The sequence below is a fragment of the Coloeus monedula genome (assembly GCF_965178545.1).
Source record: "Coloeus monedula genome assembly, chromosome: 40".
Classification (NCBI taxonomy): Eukaryota; Metazoa; Chordata; class Aves; order Passeriformes; family Corvidae; genus Coloeus; species Coloeus monedula.
In genome coordinates this window covers 454,474-470,835 of record NC_138820.1, presented here as the reverse complement: position 1 = coordinate 470,835, position 16,362 = coordinate 454,474, and the positions used below count along the sequence as shown (strand labels likewise).

The window sequence follows — 16,362 nt, the reverse complement described above, 5'->3', positions numbered from 1 at the left end:
TTTATGGTGGCCATGGCAGGTTTATGGTGGCCACGGCAGGGTTGTGGTGGCCCTGGAAGTTTTATGGTGGCCATGGCAGGGTTGTGGTGGCCACGGCAGGGTTGTGGTGGCCATGGTCAGTACCTGGGCACGTGAGTCAGCGTCTGGGGTCACAGCCAAGATGCACCTGGAGCTGTGTGAGGAACCCTGAGGGGTTTTATTCCCATGAACCTGCCCAGGTGTGGTGGGGTGGGAGATGGGCCTGGCCAGGTGAGCCGGGGGTGGGGGTTGGGGACAGCAGGGGGATGCTGGGGACACATCTGGGGATTGTCCAAGGAGGTTGAGGACATCTTGAGGACACCCAGGAGAATTGGAGGGGACATCAAGGGAGTGTTGGGGACACACCAGGAAGTGATCCAGAGGTTGGGGACATCTCAAGGGGTTGGGGACACCCAGGAGAGTTGGTGACATCCAAGGGGGTGTTGGGGACATCTTGGGGTGAGAGAAAATTGGGATGGGAAGGGTTGGGGACACCATGGGTGGGTTGAGGATGGTCCAGGGGAGTTGGGGCCACCCTGGACGTTGTTGGTGACATCCCAGTGGCCGCTGGGGACACTCAGATGGAGATGCTCTCCTGGACGCAGGTGGGGACACTCTGATGGCCATTGATGACACTCCAGTGGCCGTTGGTGACACCCCGGTGGCCCTTGGGGACACTCAGATGGAGATGCTCTCCTGGACGCAGGCGGGGTCCAGGTAGGGGTAGGGCAGGGCCAGCGCCGCGTTCCGGTCCTGGATGCGCCGGGAGATCCCGGCCAGGCGCTCCCGGAACGAGTCCAGGAGGCGCCGTGGGGCTGGACCGGTCAGCAGGTCCTGGGAGCGTGACCCCAGTGGGCGCTGGGGGGACAGGGGACATCAGGGGACATCGAGGAGACCCCAAAACTGGGGCCACCAGGGGGGTCATGAACCCCCAGTGTCCCAGCAGGTCCTGGGAGCGTGACCCCAGTAGGCGCTGGGAGGACAGGGGACATCAGAGAACATCAGAGGACATCAGGGGACATCGAGGAGACCCCAAAACCTGGGTCACCATCAGGGTCATGAACCCCCCGAAGGTCCCTGTCCCCACCAGGGTCGTGGTGTCCCCTCAAGTCCCAGATCCCCAATGGGCTCCTGAACCCCCCAAGATCCCTGTCCCCACCAGGGTCATGGTGTCCCCTCAAAGGCCAGGTCCCCAATGGGCTCCTGACACCCCCCGAAGGTCCCTGTCCCCACTGGGGTCGTGGTGTCCCCTCAAGGCTCAGATCCCCAATGGGGTCCTGACCCCCCCAAGGTCTCTGTCCCCACCAGGGTCGTGGTGTCTCCTCAAGTCCCAGATCCCCAATGGGCTCCTGAACCCCCCAAGGTCCCGGTCCCCACTGGGGTCGTGGTGTCCCCTCAAGTCCCAGATCCCCAATGGGGTCCTGACCCCCCCAAGATCCCTGTCCCCACCAGGGTCATGGTGTCCCCTCAAGTCCCAGATCCCCAATGGGCTCCTGACCCCCCCCAAGATCCCTGTCCCCCCTCACCAGGTCCCCACAGGGGTTATGGGGTCCCCATGGGTGTCCTTCCCCCCCACCCCCCAGTGTGTCCCTGTCCCCCCTCCTCGATGTCCCCTCTCACCGGCTCCCCTCCCTCGTAGCTGACCACGCTCAGCAGGGCCAGGAGGGCTCCGGTGGCCTCGGGGGACGGGAGTGTCTCCAACAGCAGCTCCTCGGTGGCCTCATCCTCGGTGGCTGGCGGTGGCCGCTGCAGCGTCCCCGGCGTGTTGGGCATCCAGGCTGCGTAGTCGTACTGGGGGAGGGGGACACCAGAAGGGTCAGTTGGGGTTCCCGGACCCCAAAACCTCCCCGAGGGTCACCTGGGTGCCACAGAGGTCACTCAGTTCCCAGTGGGGTCACTCCGGTGTTGTCACATCCCCGTGACCACTGTGGCCACTGAGAGGCCACCTGAGTCCCACAGGGGTCACCCAGTGTTTGTCACATCCACTGTGGCCACCAAAGGGGAGTTTGTGGCTACTGCTGAGCCCAATGGATGCGTTCAGGTGTCTCCACCCCCCCCTGTGTCCCGTGATGTCCCCAGATGTCCCCGGGTGCCACCTGGCCGCTGTTGACGGCCGCGTGCCGGGCGGAGCAGCAGAAGATGATCATGGTCAGGAACTTGACCAGCTCGGGGCGGCCGCAGAGCTTAGACGGGAAACCTGGGCGGGGGGACAGAGGGGACGTCACCCAATGGGCGGCGTCACCCAATGGGCGGCGTCACCCAATGGGGGGCGTCACCCAATGGGGGGCGTCACCCAATGGGGAGTGTCACCCAATGGGCGGTGTCACCCAATGGGGAGTGTCACCCAATGGGGGGCGTCACCCACCACAGTGACGTCACACACCATGGAGGTGTCACCCAACGCGGCGATGTCACCCACCGTGGGTGCGTCACCTATCACAATGACGTCACCCACCATGGGGACGTCATCCATCACAATGATGTCACCCACCACAGGCCACCCCCAGCACGTGACCAGCCCAGGGCGTGGCCATGAGCGTCAGTGGGACCCTCCCATGTCTTGACCATGACCACGACCACAACCACGACCACCATCCATCACCGCAATGTCACCGTGGCCCCCCGATTGTCCCTGTCACCCCCCCCATGTCCCCTACCCGTCTTCTCGTTGCCCAGGACACCGTAGGTGAAGATCTCTCCCACCCACTCCTGCAGCTCCTCGTCCTCGGCCACGTCCTTGTCCTCGGCGTAGAAAAGTGCCACGATCCCCTCCACGTAGCTGGGACACCGCGGGGACACCGGTGACATTTGGGGACGGGGACGGGGCCACGCCTGCCGCCCCCACGTCCCCCCTGTCCCCGCGTGGGTCCCTGTCCCCGTGTCCCCAGCCTGGCTGCCTCCACCCAACGTCATCTCTGTCCCCATCACCGCTGATGTCCCATCTCCGTGGCCCCGTTCCTGTTGTCCCCTTCCTGTGGTCCTTGTCCCCATCCTCGCTGTCCCCATCAGTAGGGTCCCATCCTGTTGTCCCCATAATTCTCATCTCCATGTCCCCGTTGCCCCAATCCCCTCAACCCCGTCCCCCGTTCTCTTCATCCCCACCCTGTTGTCCCCATCTCCACCATTCTCCTCTCCGTGTCCCCATTGTTCCCATTCCCTTTGTCGCCATCCTCTTCATCCCCATTCCCATTGTCCCCACTATTCCCATATTCATGTCCCCATTGTCCCATCCCATTGTCCCCACCATTGCCACCTCCATGTCCCTGTCATCCCCATCCCATCGTCCCCATCCCATTGTCCCCATCATCCCCATCCCACTGTCCCCACCACTGCCACCTCCATGTCCCTGTCATCCCCATCCCATTGTCCCCATCGTCCCCATTGTCCCCATCCCATTGTCCCCATTGTTCATCCCATCATCCCCATCCCAGCGTCCCCATCATCCCCATCCCATTGTCCCCATCCTCTTCATCCTTGTTCCCATCGTCCTCATCATTTCCCTCTCCATGTCCCCATTGTCCCATCCCATTGTCCCCACCATTGCCATCTCCTTGTCCCTGTCATCCCAATCCCATTGTCCCCATCATCCCCATCTCCATGTTCCCCTTGTCCCCATCCCATTGTCCCCATCCTCTTCATCCTCGTTCCCATTGTCCTCATCATTCCCCTCTCCATGTCCCCATCGTCCCCATCCCATTGTCCCCATTGTCCCCATTGTCCCCATTGTCCCCATTGTCCCCATCGTCCCCATCGTCCTCATCCCATTGTCCCCATTGTCCCATCCCATTGTCCCCATCATCCCCATCCCATTGTCCCCATTGTCCTCATTGTCCCATCCCATTGTCCCCACCATCCCCATCCCATTGTCCCCATTGTCCCCATCGTCCCCATCCCATTGTCCCCATCATTGCCATCTCCATGTCCCCATTGTCCCCATCCCACTGTCCCCACCATCCCCTCTCCATGTCCCCATTGTCCCCATCATCCCCATCCTGCTGTCCCCACCATCCCCATCATCCCCATTGTCCCCACCATCCCCATCTCCATGTCCCCATCGTTCCCATCTCCATGTCCCCATCGTCCCCATCGTTCCCATCTCCATGTCCCCATTGTCCCCACCGTCCCCATCTCCATGTCCCCACCATCCCCCTCTCGATGTCCCCTCCCCGCTGTCCCCCACCTCTCGATGGCCCCCCAGATGTCCAGGGCGTCGTCCCTGTAGTGGTACCCGGGGATGTCCCCGACCCCGCGCTCCTCCACGTCATCGGGGACGCACAGCTCCCGGTACGTCAGCGCCGCCGTCCCCCGGGCCACCAGCGCCAGCGTCCCCTCCCGCCCTACCGAGGTGGCCTGGGGACATCGCCACCCCTCAGTGTCCCCTCCCGCCCCACCGAGGTGGCCTGGGGACATCGCCACCCCTCAGTGTCCCCTCCCGCCCCACCGAGGTGGCCTGGGGACATCGCCACCCCTCAGTGTCCCCTCCCGCCCCACCGAGGTGGCCTGGGGACATCGCCACCCATCAGTGTCCCCCGTGTCCCCTCCCTGCAGTCCCAGGTCCCCACATCCATGGGGGAACCAGGTGTGTGAGGGACCCCAGAGGTGGGACCCAGCTGTCGGAGTGTCCCCAAGAGGACCCAGATGTCTGGGTGACACTGAGGGGGACCAGTGTGTCCAGGTGACAGCAGAGGTGGGACCCAGGTGTCCGGGTGTCCCCAGAAGGACCCAGGTGACACCGGGGGGGACCCAGGTCTCCGGGTGGCACCAGGTGACACTGGAGGTGGGACCCAGGTGTCCGGGTGGCACCAGGTGACACCAGAGGGGGACCCAGGTGTCCGGGTGTCCCCAGAAGGACCCAGGTGACACCAGGGGGGGTGCAGGTGTCCGGGTGACACCAGGTGACCCCGGGGTGTCCGGCTGACCTGGTCGATGATGCCACCGGGGTTGAGCAGCGTCTCCCGTGCCAGGATGTTGATGTGGAAGGTGAAGCGCAGGTGGGGGAGGAGGAGCTGGGGACATTGGGGACATCGGGGACATTGGGGACACCATGGGGACATCAGGGACATGGAGGACATTGGGGACACCATGGGGACACTGGGGACATCGGGGACACCATGGAGACACCATGGAGCCATCAGGGACACCATGGGGACATCGGGGACATCAAGGACATCGGGGACACCATGGGGACATTGGGGACATGGGGACACCATGGGGACACCATGGAGACATCAGGGACATTGAGGACATCGAGGACATTGGGGACACCAGGGGGACACCATGGAGACATCAGGGACATGGGGACACTGGGGACACCATGGGGACACCATGGGGACATTGGGGACACCTTGGGGACATTGGGGACACCATGGGAATATTGGGGACACCGGGGACATTGACGTGCGTATTTTGGGTTTGGTTTGGGTGTTTGGTGCGGTTCCAAGGTGCAGATTTTGGGGTGGGGATTTCCGGGTGCAGTTTTGGGGTGGGGATTTCAGGGTGCATTTTTTGGGGTTGGGGTGCAGGTTTTGAGGTCCAGGGTGCAGTTTTTGGGGTCAGGGTGCAGTTTTTGGGGTGGGGATTTCGGGGTGCATTTTTTGGGGTCGAGGTGCAGTTTTTTGGGCCCAGGGTGCAGTTTTTGGGGTGGGGATTTCGGGGTGCATTTTTTGGGGTCGAGGTGCAGTTTTTTGGGCCCAGGTGCAGTTTTGGGGATCAGGGTGCAGTTTTTGGGGTGGGGATTTCGGGGTGCATTTTTTGGGGTCGAGGTGCAGTTTTTTGGGCCCAGGTGCAGTTTTGGGGATCAGGGTGCAGGTTTTGGGGTGGGGATTTCAGGGTGCATTTTTTGGGGTTGGGGTGCAGTTTTTGGGCTCCCTCTGGGTTATTTCGGGGTTACCTGGTGCACGGGGTGGGCGGCCGGCAGGTGCTGAGTGGCCACGGCGAAGGCCTCGGCCAGGAAGTGGCCGTGCAGCAGGTGAGTGACCATCTCGTGCAGGACAAAGTGGGCACCCCTCACCCACAGCTTGGCCAGTGCCCACCCCTGGCCCCCCGGCACAAAGATGGGGGACCCCGGCCCGGGGTGCTGTGACAGCTGTGGGGGACAGAGGGGGACAGGGGGACACTGAGGGGACACCCTGGGGACACCAGGGGGATGTGGGGTCATGGGGGGTCAGCAGGGGACACCTTGGGGACACCCTGGGGACACCAGGGAGATGTGGGGTCATGGGGGGTCAGCGGGGGACAGGGGGACACTGAGGGGACACCCTGGGGACACCCTGGGGACACCAGGGGGTTGTGGGGTCATGGGGGGTCAGCGGGACACCAGGGGGATGTGGGGTCATGGGGGGTCAGCGGGGGACAGGGGGACACGGACGGACGGATGTGTGGGACATGAGGGGTCAGTGGGGACATGGGGGACATATGGGACATCTTGGGGACATGGGGGTGTGGAGGGACATGGAGACACCAGGACGGTGGTGGAGAGGGGACAGCCGGGGGACATGGGGGACATGGGACATCTTGGGAACACCACAGGGACATGAGGGATTGGGAACACCTTGGGGACACCTTGGGGACGTGGCGGATGTGGGGACACCCTGGGGACACCTGGAGGACACCTGGAGGACATGGCGGATGTGGGGACACCTTGGGGACACCTTGGGGACCCCTTGGGGACACGGACGGGCCGGGGAGGGTCCCGAAGGGGCCATTTTGGGGGCAGCCGGGGCCGTACCTGGATGGCCACGGGCAGGAGGCGGCCGCGGGGGCTGAGCCAGAGCAGGCAGAGGGGCGCGGCCACGAACTGGGGGTGCCCCCCGATGGCCCCCGTGGGGAGCCCCTCGAGCAGCGCGTAATCGGCCAGGAAGAGGCGCCCGCCCTGCGCCCCCAGACCCCTGAGACCCCCGGCAAGGGCGAGACCCCCGGGGGACCCCCCCACCCACAAAAAAAAAACCCCCAAGGGAACCACCGGGAAATCCCTGCCCATCCCCCCCTTCCCAGATCCGTCCTGGAGAGCTGGGAAACCTCCCCACCCCCCCAGACACCCCCCCAAAAATGGGAACCCCCGGGAAACCCCCCCAGACACCCCCCCAAAAATGGGAACCCCCGGAAACCCCCCCAGACACCCCCCCAAAAATGGGAACCCCCGGAAACCCCCCCCCAAAACGCCCCCTAAAAATGGGAATTCCCCCCAGACACCCCCCAAAAATGGGAACCCCCGGAAACCCCCCCAAAACGCCCCCCAAAAATGGGAACCCTCGGGAAACCCCCCCAGACACCCCCCAAAAATGGGAACCCCCCGGGAAACCCCCCCAAAACGCCCCCCCAAAAATGGGAACCCTCGGGAAACCCCCCCAGACACCCCCCAAAAATGGGAACCCCCGGGAAACCCCCCCAAAACGCCCCCCCAAAAATGGGAACCCTCGGGAAACCCCCCCAGACACCCCCCAAAAATGGGAACCCCCCGGGAAACCCCCCCAAAACGCCCCCCCAAAAATGGGAACCCTCGGGAAACCCCCCCAGACACCCCCCAAAAATGGGAACCCCCGGGAAACCCCCCCAGACACCCCCCCAAAAATGGGAACCCCCGGGAAACCCCCCCAAAACGCCCCCCCAAAAATGGGAATTCCCCCCAGACACCCCCAAAAATGGGAACCCCCGGGAAACCCCCCCAGACACCCCCCAAAAATGGGAACCCCCGGAAACCCCCCCAGACACCCCCAAAAATGGGAACTCCCGGGAAACCCCCCCAAAACGCCCCCCAAAAATGGGAACCCCCGGGAAACCCCCCCCAGACACCCCCAAAAATCCGGGGTCCCCAATGCCACCCCCCTGCGACCCCCCAAATTTTGGGGTCCCCAACATCCCGTGGCCACCCAAAGCCCCCAAATCCTGGGATCCCCCCCTCCCCCCCCCCCAAATCCTGAGGTTACCCCAAAATTCTGGGGTCCCCATCATCCCTTGGGACCCCCAAACACCCGGGACCCCCCAAATCCTGGGACACCCCAAATTCTGGGACACCCCAAATCCTGGGGTTCCCCCCCCATTTCCTGGTTCCCCTCCCGGATTTGGGATTTTTGGGGTTTTTGGAGTTTTTTGGGGTTTTGGGGGTTTTTTGGGGTTTTTGGGGGTTTTGGGGGTTTTTGGGTTTTGGGGTGGTTTTTTTGTTTTGGTTTTTTTGGGGTTTTTTTGTTTTGGTTTTTTTTTGGTTTTTTGGGGGGGTTTGGGGTTATTTGGGGGATTTGGGGGGTTTTTTTGGTTTTTGGGGTTTTGGGGTTTTTGGGGGGTTTTTTGGGGGGTTGGGAATTTTTTTGGGGGGGGGTTGGGTTTTGGGTTTTTTGGGGGGTTTTGGGTTTTTTGGTTGTTTTTTGTTTTTTGGGGGTTTTTTGGGGTTTTGGAGTTTGGGGTTGTTTTGGGGTTTTTTTTTTGTTTTTGGGGTTTTTTGGGGGGTTTTGGGGGTTTTGGGAGTTTCTGGGGTTTTGGGGGGTTTCTTGGGTTTTGGGGGTTTTTTTGAGTTTTGGGGGTTTTTGGGGGTTTTCGGGGTATTTGGGGGTTTTGGGGTTTTTCGGGGTTTTGGGGGTTTTTTGGGGTTTTTTGTGGCCTTTGGGTTTTTGGGGTTTTTTGGAGTTTTGGGGGTTTTTTTGGGGTTTTCAGGGTATTTGGGGGTTTGGGGGGTTTTTCGGGGTTTTGGGGGTTTTTTGGGGGTTTTTCGGGGTTTCGGGGGTTTTTTTGGGTTTTTTTGTGGTCTTGGGGTTTTTGGGTTTTTTTTTTGAGTTTTTGGGGGTTTGGGGGTTTTTGGGGGGGGTTTGGGGGTTTTTTGGGGTTTTTTTGGGTTTTAGGGTTTTTTTGTTTGTTTTTTGGGGGGTTTTGGGGGGGGGTTGGGTTTTTTGTGGTTTTTTGGGGTTTTGGGGTTTTTTTTTGTTTTTTGAGGGGGGTTGGGGTTTTTTGGTTTGGTTTGGTTTGGTTGTTTTGGGTTTTTTTTGTTTTTTTTTTTGTTTTGGGTGTTTTTTGGGGGGGGTTTTGGGGGCTTTTTTGGTTTTTGGGGTTTTTTTTGGGGTTTTGGGGTGCCGGGGGTCGCTCACCTCCATCTCCCTGCCCAGGGAGGTGCCGGGGCCGAGGCTGGGGGCCACCATCGGGGGGGTGACGGGGAAGTTGGGGGGCAGGCGGGGGCAGCGGCGCAGCAGGACGGGGTTCACCCCGCTCAGGAACTGCTCCCCGAAAAACGCGTCCTCCTGCCAGTGCTGCACCACGTACTCTGGGGGGCACGGGGACACTTGGGGACACCTGGGGACACCTGGGGACACCTGGGGGGCACTTGGGGGGCACTTGGGGGGCACTTGGGGGACATCTGGGGGGCACTTGGGGGGCACTTGGGGGCACCTGGGGACACTTGGGGACACCTGGGGACACCTGGGGGCACCTGGGGGACATCTGGGGGCACCTGGGGACACCTGGGGGCACCTGGGGGACATCTGGGGACACCTGGTGGGCACCTTGGGGACACCTGGGGACACCTTGGGGCACCTGGGGACACCTGGGGGACATCTGGGGGGCACCTGGGGGCACCTGGGGGGCACCTGGGGACACCTGGGGGCACTTGGGGACACCTCGGGGCACCTGGGGGCACCTGGGGGGCACCTTGGGGACACCTGGTGGGCACCTTGGGGACACCTGGGGACACCTTGGGGCACCTGGGGACACCTGGGGGACATCTGGGGGGCACCTGGGGACACCTGGGGGCACTTGGGGACACCTCGGGGCACCTGGGGGCACCTGGGGGGCACCTTGGGGACACTTGGGGACACCTGGGGACACCTGGGGACACCTTGGCGACACTTGGGGGCACCTGGGGGGCACCTGGGGGGCACCTGGGGACACCTCAGGGACACTTGGGGGCACCTGGGGGACACCTGGAGACACCTGGGGATACTTCAGGGACGCCTCGGGGACACCTGGGGGACACTTGGGGCACTTGGGGACACCTCGGGGACACCTTGAGGATTCCAGGCACCCCCCATATCCCTCTGGGGACCCCCAGGACCCCCCAAACTTCTGGGACCGCCCCCAAATCCTTGAGATCTCCCTGGGCTCCACCCAAACTCCTCGGGACCCCCCAGGTCCCCCCCGTGTCCCCCTGGGAACCCCCAAATTCTGGGACCCCCCAGGTCCCCCCCGTGTCCCCCTTGGGAACCCCCAAATTCTGGGACCCCCCAGGTCCCCCCCGTGTCCCCCCTTGGGAACCCCCAAATTCTGGGGACCCCCCAGGTCCCCCCCGTGTCCCCCTTGGGAACCCCCAAATTCTGGGACCCCCCAGGTCCCCCCCGTGTCCCCCTTGGGAACCCCCAAATTCTGGGGACCCCCCAGGTCCCCCCCGTGTCCCCCTTGGGAACCCCCAAATTCTGGGACCCCCCAGGTCCCCCCCGTGTCCCCCTTGGGAACCCCCAAATTCTGGGACCCCCCAGGTCCCCCCCGTGTCCCCCTTGGGAACCCCCAAATTCTGGGACCCCCCAGGTCCCCCCCGTGTCCCCCCTTGGGAACCCCCAAATTCTGGGACCCCCCAGGTCCCCCCCGTGTCCCCCTTGGGAACCCCCAAATTCTGGGACCCCCCAGGCGCCCCCCGTGTCCCCCTTGGGAACCCCCAAATTCTGGGACCCCCCAGGTCCCCCCCGTGTCCCCGATGTCCCCCGGGGGGGGAGGGGCACCCACCGCTGATGGGGGTCCCGGGACCCTCGAGGGCCTCCCGGACGTCCCCGAAGCTGCTCCAGGACCCCCCAGAACGGAGCCCCCGGAGCCGGATCCGGATCTGGCTGGGGGGACATTGGGGACGTTACTGGGGACACTGGGGGGACACTGGGGGGACACTGGGGACATCGGAGATGATACTGGGGACGTTACTGGGGACACTGGGGACATTGAGGGGATACTGGGGACACTGGGGACATCGGAGATGATACTGGGGACACTGGGGGGACATTGGGGATGATACTGGGGATGTTAGTGGGGACATTACTGGGGACATTGGGGACGTTACTGGGGACACTGGGGGCACTGGGGACATCGGGGATGATACTGGGGACGTTAGTGGGGACATTGAGGGGATACTGGGGACATTGGGGACATTGGGGATGATACTGGGGACACTGGGGGGACATTTGGGACCTTACTGGGGACACAGGGGACACACTGGGGACACTGGGGACGTTACTGGGGACGTTACTGGGGACACTGGGGACACACTGGGGACACTGGGGACATTGGGGACGTTACTGGGGACACAGGGGATGTTGGGGACATTACTGGGGACACACTGGGGACACTTGGGGGCACCTTGGGGACATTGGGGACGTTACTGGGGACATTACTGGGGATATTGGGGGGATACTGGGGACATCGGGGATGTTACTGGGGACATTGGGGACGTTACTGGGGACACTGGGGACACTGGGGGGACATTGGGGACGTTACTGGGGACACTGGGGGGACATTGGGGACGTTACTGGGGACATTGGGGATGTTGGGGACGTTACTGGGGACACAGTGGGGACACTGGGGACATTGGGGGATACTGGGGACATTGGGGATGTTACTGGGGACACTGGGGACATTGGGGGCATTATTGGGGACACTGGGGACATTGGGGGGACACTGGGAACACTGGAGACATCGGGGGGACATTGGGGACATTATTGGGGACACTGGGGACATTGGGGGGATACTGGGGACATTGGGGACATTGGGGATGTTACTGGGGACACTGGGGACATTGGGGACACTGGAGGGACATTGGGGACATTACTGGGGACACTGGGGACATTATTGGGGACACTGGGGACACTGGGGGGCCATTGGGCTGTGTGGGGACACGAAGGGCCGTGGGGGATGTGGGGATGGAGAAGGGACACGGACAGGTGGGGACATGGGGACACCCAAGGACAAGGAGATGGGTGGGGCCGGCCAGGACCCTCGATGGCCCTTGGGGACCCTTGATGACCCCTGATGACCCTCAGGGTCCCTCGATGACCCTTGGGGACCCTTGATGACCCTCAGGGTCCCTCAGTGACCCTTGATGACCCTTGATGACTCTCAATGGCCCTTGGGGACCTTTGATGACCCTGAGGGACCCTTGGTGACCCTCAATGCCCCTCGATGACCCCCAGTGACCCTCAATGCCCCCTGATGGCCCTCAATGACCCCTGATGACCCTCAATGACTCTCAGTGTCCCTCAATGTCCCTCAATGTCCCCTGATGGCCCTCAATGACCCCTGTTGGCCCCTGATGACCCTCAATGCCCCACAATGCCCCCTGATGGCCCTCAATGACCCTCAATGCCCCCTGATGGTCCTCAATGCCCCCCAGTGACCCCCGATGACCCTCAATGCCCCCCAGTGACCCTCAATGCCCCTCAATGCCCCACGATGCCCCCTGATGGCCCTCAATGACCCTCAATGACCCCCAGTGACCCTCAATGACCCCTGCTGGCCCTTGATGGCCCTCAATGCCCCCCGATGACCCTCAATGCCCCTGATGACCCCTGATGACCCTCAATGCCCCTGATGGCCTTCAATGACCCTCAATGCCCCCCAATGATCCTCAATGCCCCCAATGACCCTCAATGCCCCTCAACACCCCCCGATGACCCTCAATGTCCCCTGATGCCCCCTGATAGCCCTCAACACCCCCCGATGACCCTCAATGCCCCCTGATGCCCCCTGATAGCCCTCAACACCCCCTGATGACCCTCAATGCCCCCTGATGCCCCCTGATAGCCCTCAACACCCCCCGATGACCCTCAATGCCCCCTGATGCCCCCTGATAGCCCTCAACACCCCCTGATGACCCTCAATGCCCCCTGATGGCCCTCAATGCACCTCAATGCCCCCTGATGCCCCCGATAGCCCTCAACACCCCCTGATGACCCTCAATGCCCCCTGATGCCCCCTGATAGCCCTCAACACCCCCCGATGACCCTCAATGCCCCCTCGGTCCCCGCTGTCCCCGCGGTGTCACCGACGCAGCGCCGGCGCGGGCGGCGATCTGGGCGCGGTGGGCGAGGGGGAAGCTCAGGGTGGGCGACAGCTCAGGAGGTGGCCCCGGTGACGTCATCGGCCCCGGTGACGTCATCGACAGGGGCTCGGGCGGCGGTGACGTCATCGCTGGGGACGCGGGCGGGGGCGGCCACGGGCACAGGGACGGGGGCAGCGCCCGCAGGCACCACGGCCACCCCGGGGCGTAGGGAGCCCACCTGGGGACAGGGACACCACTGACCAGCAGTGACCACCAGGGACCGCCCACTGCCGGTCACCTCCCAGTACTCCCCAGTAACCACCAGTGACTGCCCCAGGGACTGGGGCCCCAGGGATCACCAGTGCCCAGCCGGTGCCCACCAGTGATTGCCAGTGACCGGCACTGACCACCACGGACCACCCAGTTCCTCCCAGTGCCCTCCCAGTCCCTCCCAGTCCACTCCATTCCCCCCCAGTCCCCTCCAAGTCCCCCCCAGTGCCCTCCCAGTCCCTCCCAGTCCCTCCCAGTGCCCTCCAGTCCCCTCCCTCCCCCCACAGTGCCCTCCCAGTCCCTCCCAGTTCCCCCAGTTCGCACTGGAAGGCCTCCTTGCGCTCCCTCCGCTCCTCCTGGCGCTGCTGCAGCAGCTGCGGCTCCCGAGCGGCCTCACGGGGGGTCCGGGCTGGGGACATTGGGGGGACATTGGGGGGACATTGGGGACACTGGGGGGACGTGGGAGGACCTTGGGGGACCTTGGGCACATTTGGGACATTGGGGGATTGGGGGGACATTGGGGACATTGGGGACACTGGTGACACTGGTGACACTGGGAGGACATGGGAGGACATTGGGGGACATCGGGGACATTGGGGACATTGGGGGATTGGGGGGACATTGGGGACATTGGGGGACACAGGAGGACCTTGGGAGATCTTGGGACCTTGGGGACATTGGGGGACATTGGGGGATTGGGGACATTTGGGACATCGGGGACAGAGAGGACATGGGGGACACAGGAGGACCTTGGGGGATCTTGGGGATCTTGGGGACATTGAGGACATTGGGGGGACACAGGAGGACCTTGGGGGACCTTGGGGGACGTTGAGGACATTGGGGGATTGGGGACACTGGGGACACTGGGGACATTGGACACTGGGGACACTGGGGGGACACGGGAGGACCTTGGGAGATCTTGGGACGTTGGGGACATTGGGGGATTGGGGACATTGGGGGGACATTGGGGGATTGGGGACATTGGAAGACCGTGGGGGACCTCGGGGACATTGGGGATATTGGGGGGACATTGGGGGATCTTGGGACCTTGGGGACATTGGGGGACATTGGGGGATTGGGGACATTTGGGACATCGGGGACAGAGAGGACATGGGGGACACAGGAGGACCTCGGGGGATCTTGGGGACATTGGGGACACTGGGGGGACACAGGAGGACCTTGGGGGACCTTGGGGCTGTTGAGGACATTGTGGGACTGGGGACACTGGGGACACTGGTCACTGGGGACACTGGGGGGACACGGGAGGACCTTGGGAGATCTTGGGACCTTGGGGACATTGGGGGATTGGGGACATTGGGGGGACATTGGGGACATTGGGGACATTTGGGACATCGGGGACAGAGAGGACACTGGGGGGACACAGGAGGATCTTGGGGGACATTGGGAGGACATTGTGGGGACACAGGAGGGCTACTGGGGACCTGTCCCCAAGTGTCCCCGTACCTGTCCCCTCCCGCAGCTCCAGGTGGCCGCTGTCCAGCCAGCGGTGACACGGGAAGGTGGCCGCGGGGCTGGCCCCGTGGCCGCTGTGGCCGCTGGCCCCAGGGTGGGGCCCGGTGACGGTGACGGTGGCGCAGAACCAGCGGTCGGGGACAAGGGACAGCAGCGGCTCCTTGTGCAGCCGCAGCCGCAGGAGCGTCCCCAAGGGCCGCGGGGACGTCACCTCCACCCACAGCGTCTGGGGACAGCTCGGTGTCACCTAGGGGGCACCTGGGGCACCTGTGTGTCACCTGGGGCACCTGTGTGTCACCTGGGGCACCTGGGTGTTACCTGGGGCACCTGGGGGGCACCTGGGGCACCTGGGTGTTACCTGGGGCACCTGGGTGTCACCTGTGTGCCACCTGTGTCACCTGGGTGTTACCTGGGGCACCTGGGTGTCACCTGGGTGTCACCTGGGTGTCACCTGTGTGCCACCTGTGTCACCTGGGTGTTACCTGGGGCACCTGGGTGTCACCTGGGTGTCACCTGGGTGCCACCTGTGTGCCACCTGTGTCACCTGTGTGCCACCTGGGGCACCTGGGGCACCTGGGGCACCTGTGTCACCTGGGTGTTACCTGGGGCACCTGGGGCACCTGGGTGTTACCTGGGGCACCTGGGGCACCTGGGGCACCTGGGTGTTACCTGGGGCACCTGGGTGCCACCTGTGTGCCACGTGTGTGCCACCTGGGACACCTGGGACACCTGGGGCACCTGTGTGCCACCTGTGTCACCTGTGTCACCTGTGCCACCTGTGTGCCACCTGTGTGCCACCTGTGTGCCACCTGGGACACCTGGGACACCTGGGGCACCTGTGTGCCACCTGTGTGCCACCTGTGTCACCTGTGTCACCTGGGACATCTGGGACATCTGGGACATCTGGGGCACCTGTGTGTCACCTGTGTGTGCCACCTGTGCCACCTGGGTGCCACCCGTGTCACCTGGGACACCTCCCTGTCACCCCCCGGGCCACCCCTTGTGTCACCCACAGTGCCCCCCCCGTCCCCCCTCATCCTTCCCAGTCCCTCCCAGTGCCCCCAGTTCCCTCCCAGTGCCCCCAGTTCCCTCCCAGTGCCCCCAGTTCCCTCCCAGTGCCTCCCAGTCCCTTCCCCGTCTCTCCCAGTGCTCCTCGGTTCTCTCCCAGTATCCCCCAGTCCCTCCCAGTCCCTCCCCAGTGTCCCCCAGTTCCCTCCCAGTTCCCTCCCAGTCCCTCCCAGTCCCTCCCAGTGCCCCCCAATTCCCTCCCAGTTCCCTCCGAGTGCTCCCCACTTCCCTTCCAGCACCCCCCAGTCCCTCCCAGTGCCCCCCAATTCCCTCCCAGTCCCTCCCAGTCTCTCCCCGTGTCCCCCAGTTCCCTCCCAGTTCCTTCCCAGTTCCCTCCCAGTGCCCCCCAGTCCCTCCCAATCCCCTCCCAGTTCCCTCCCAGTGCTCTCCCAGTGCCCTCCGAGTTCCCCCCAGTTCCCTCCGAGTGCCCTCCAGTTCCCTCCCAGTGCTCTCCCAGTCCCTCCCAGTGCCCCCCAATTCCCTCCCAGCACCCCCCCAGTCCCTCCCAGCACCCCCCAATTCCCCCCCAGTCCCTC

General features: G+C 63.5%; 1 protein-coding gene across 1 annotated transcript; it reads right to left on the bottom strand.

The window, feature by feature from the left end:
- Nucleotides 1–696: 696 nt before the first annotated feature.
- On the bottom strand, nt 697–15,661 carry LOC309584527 (polyunsaturated fatty acid lipoxygenase ALOX15B-like; the record flags this gene model as incomplete). The annotated part of the gene is made up of 14 exons (XM_082300571.1): nt 697–876; nt 1,639–1,809; nt 2,115–2,215; nt 2,676–2,797; nt 4,199–4,368; nt 4,938–5,024; nt 5,909–6,103; nt 6,746–6,889; nt 9,093–9,265; nt 10,717–10,817; nt 13,023–13,253; nt 13,610–13,694; nt 14,750–15,005; nt 15,626–15,661. 14 exons carry the CDS (start codon nt 15,659–15,661, stop codon nt 697–699), a joined length of 2,052 nt encoding a protein of 683 aa, XP_082156697.1.
- Nucleotides 15,662–16,362: the final 701 nt, after the last annotated feature.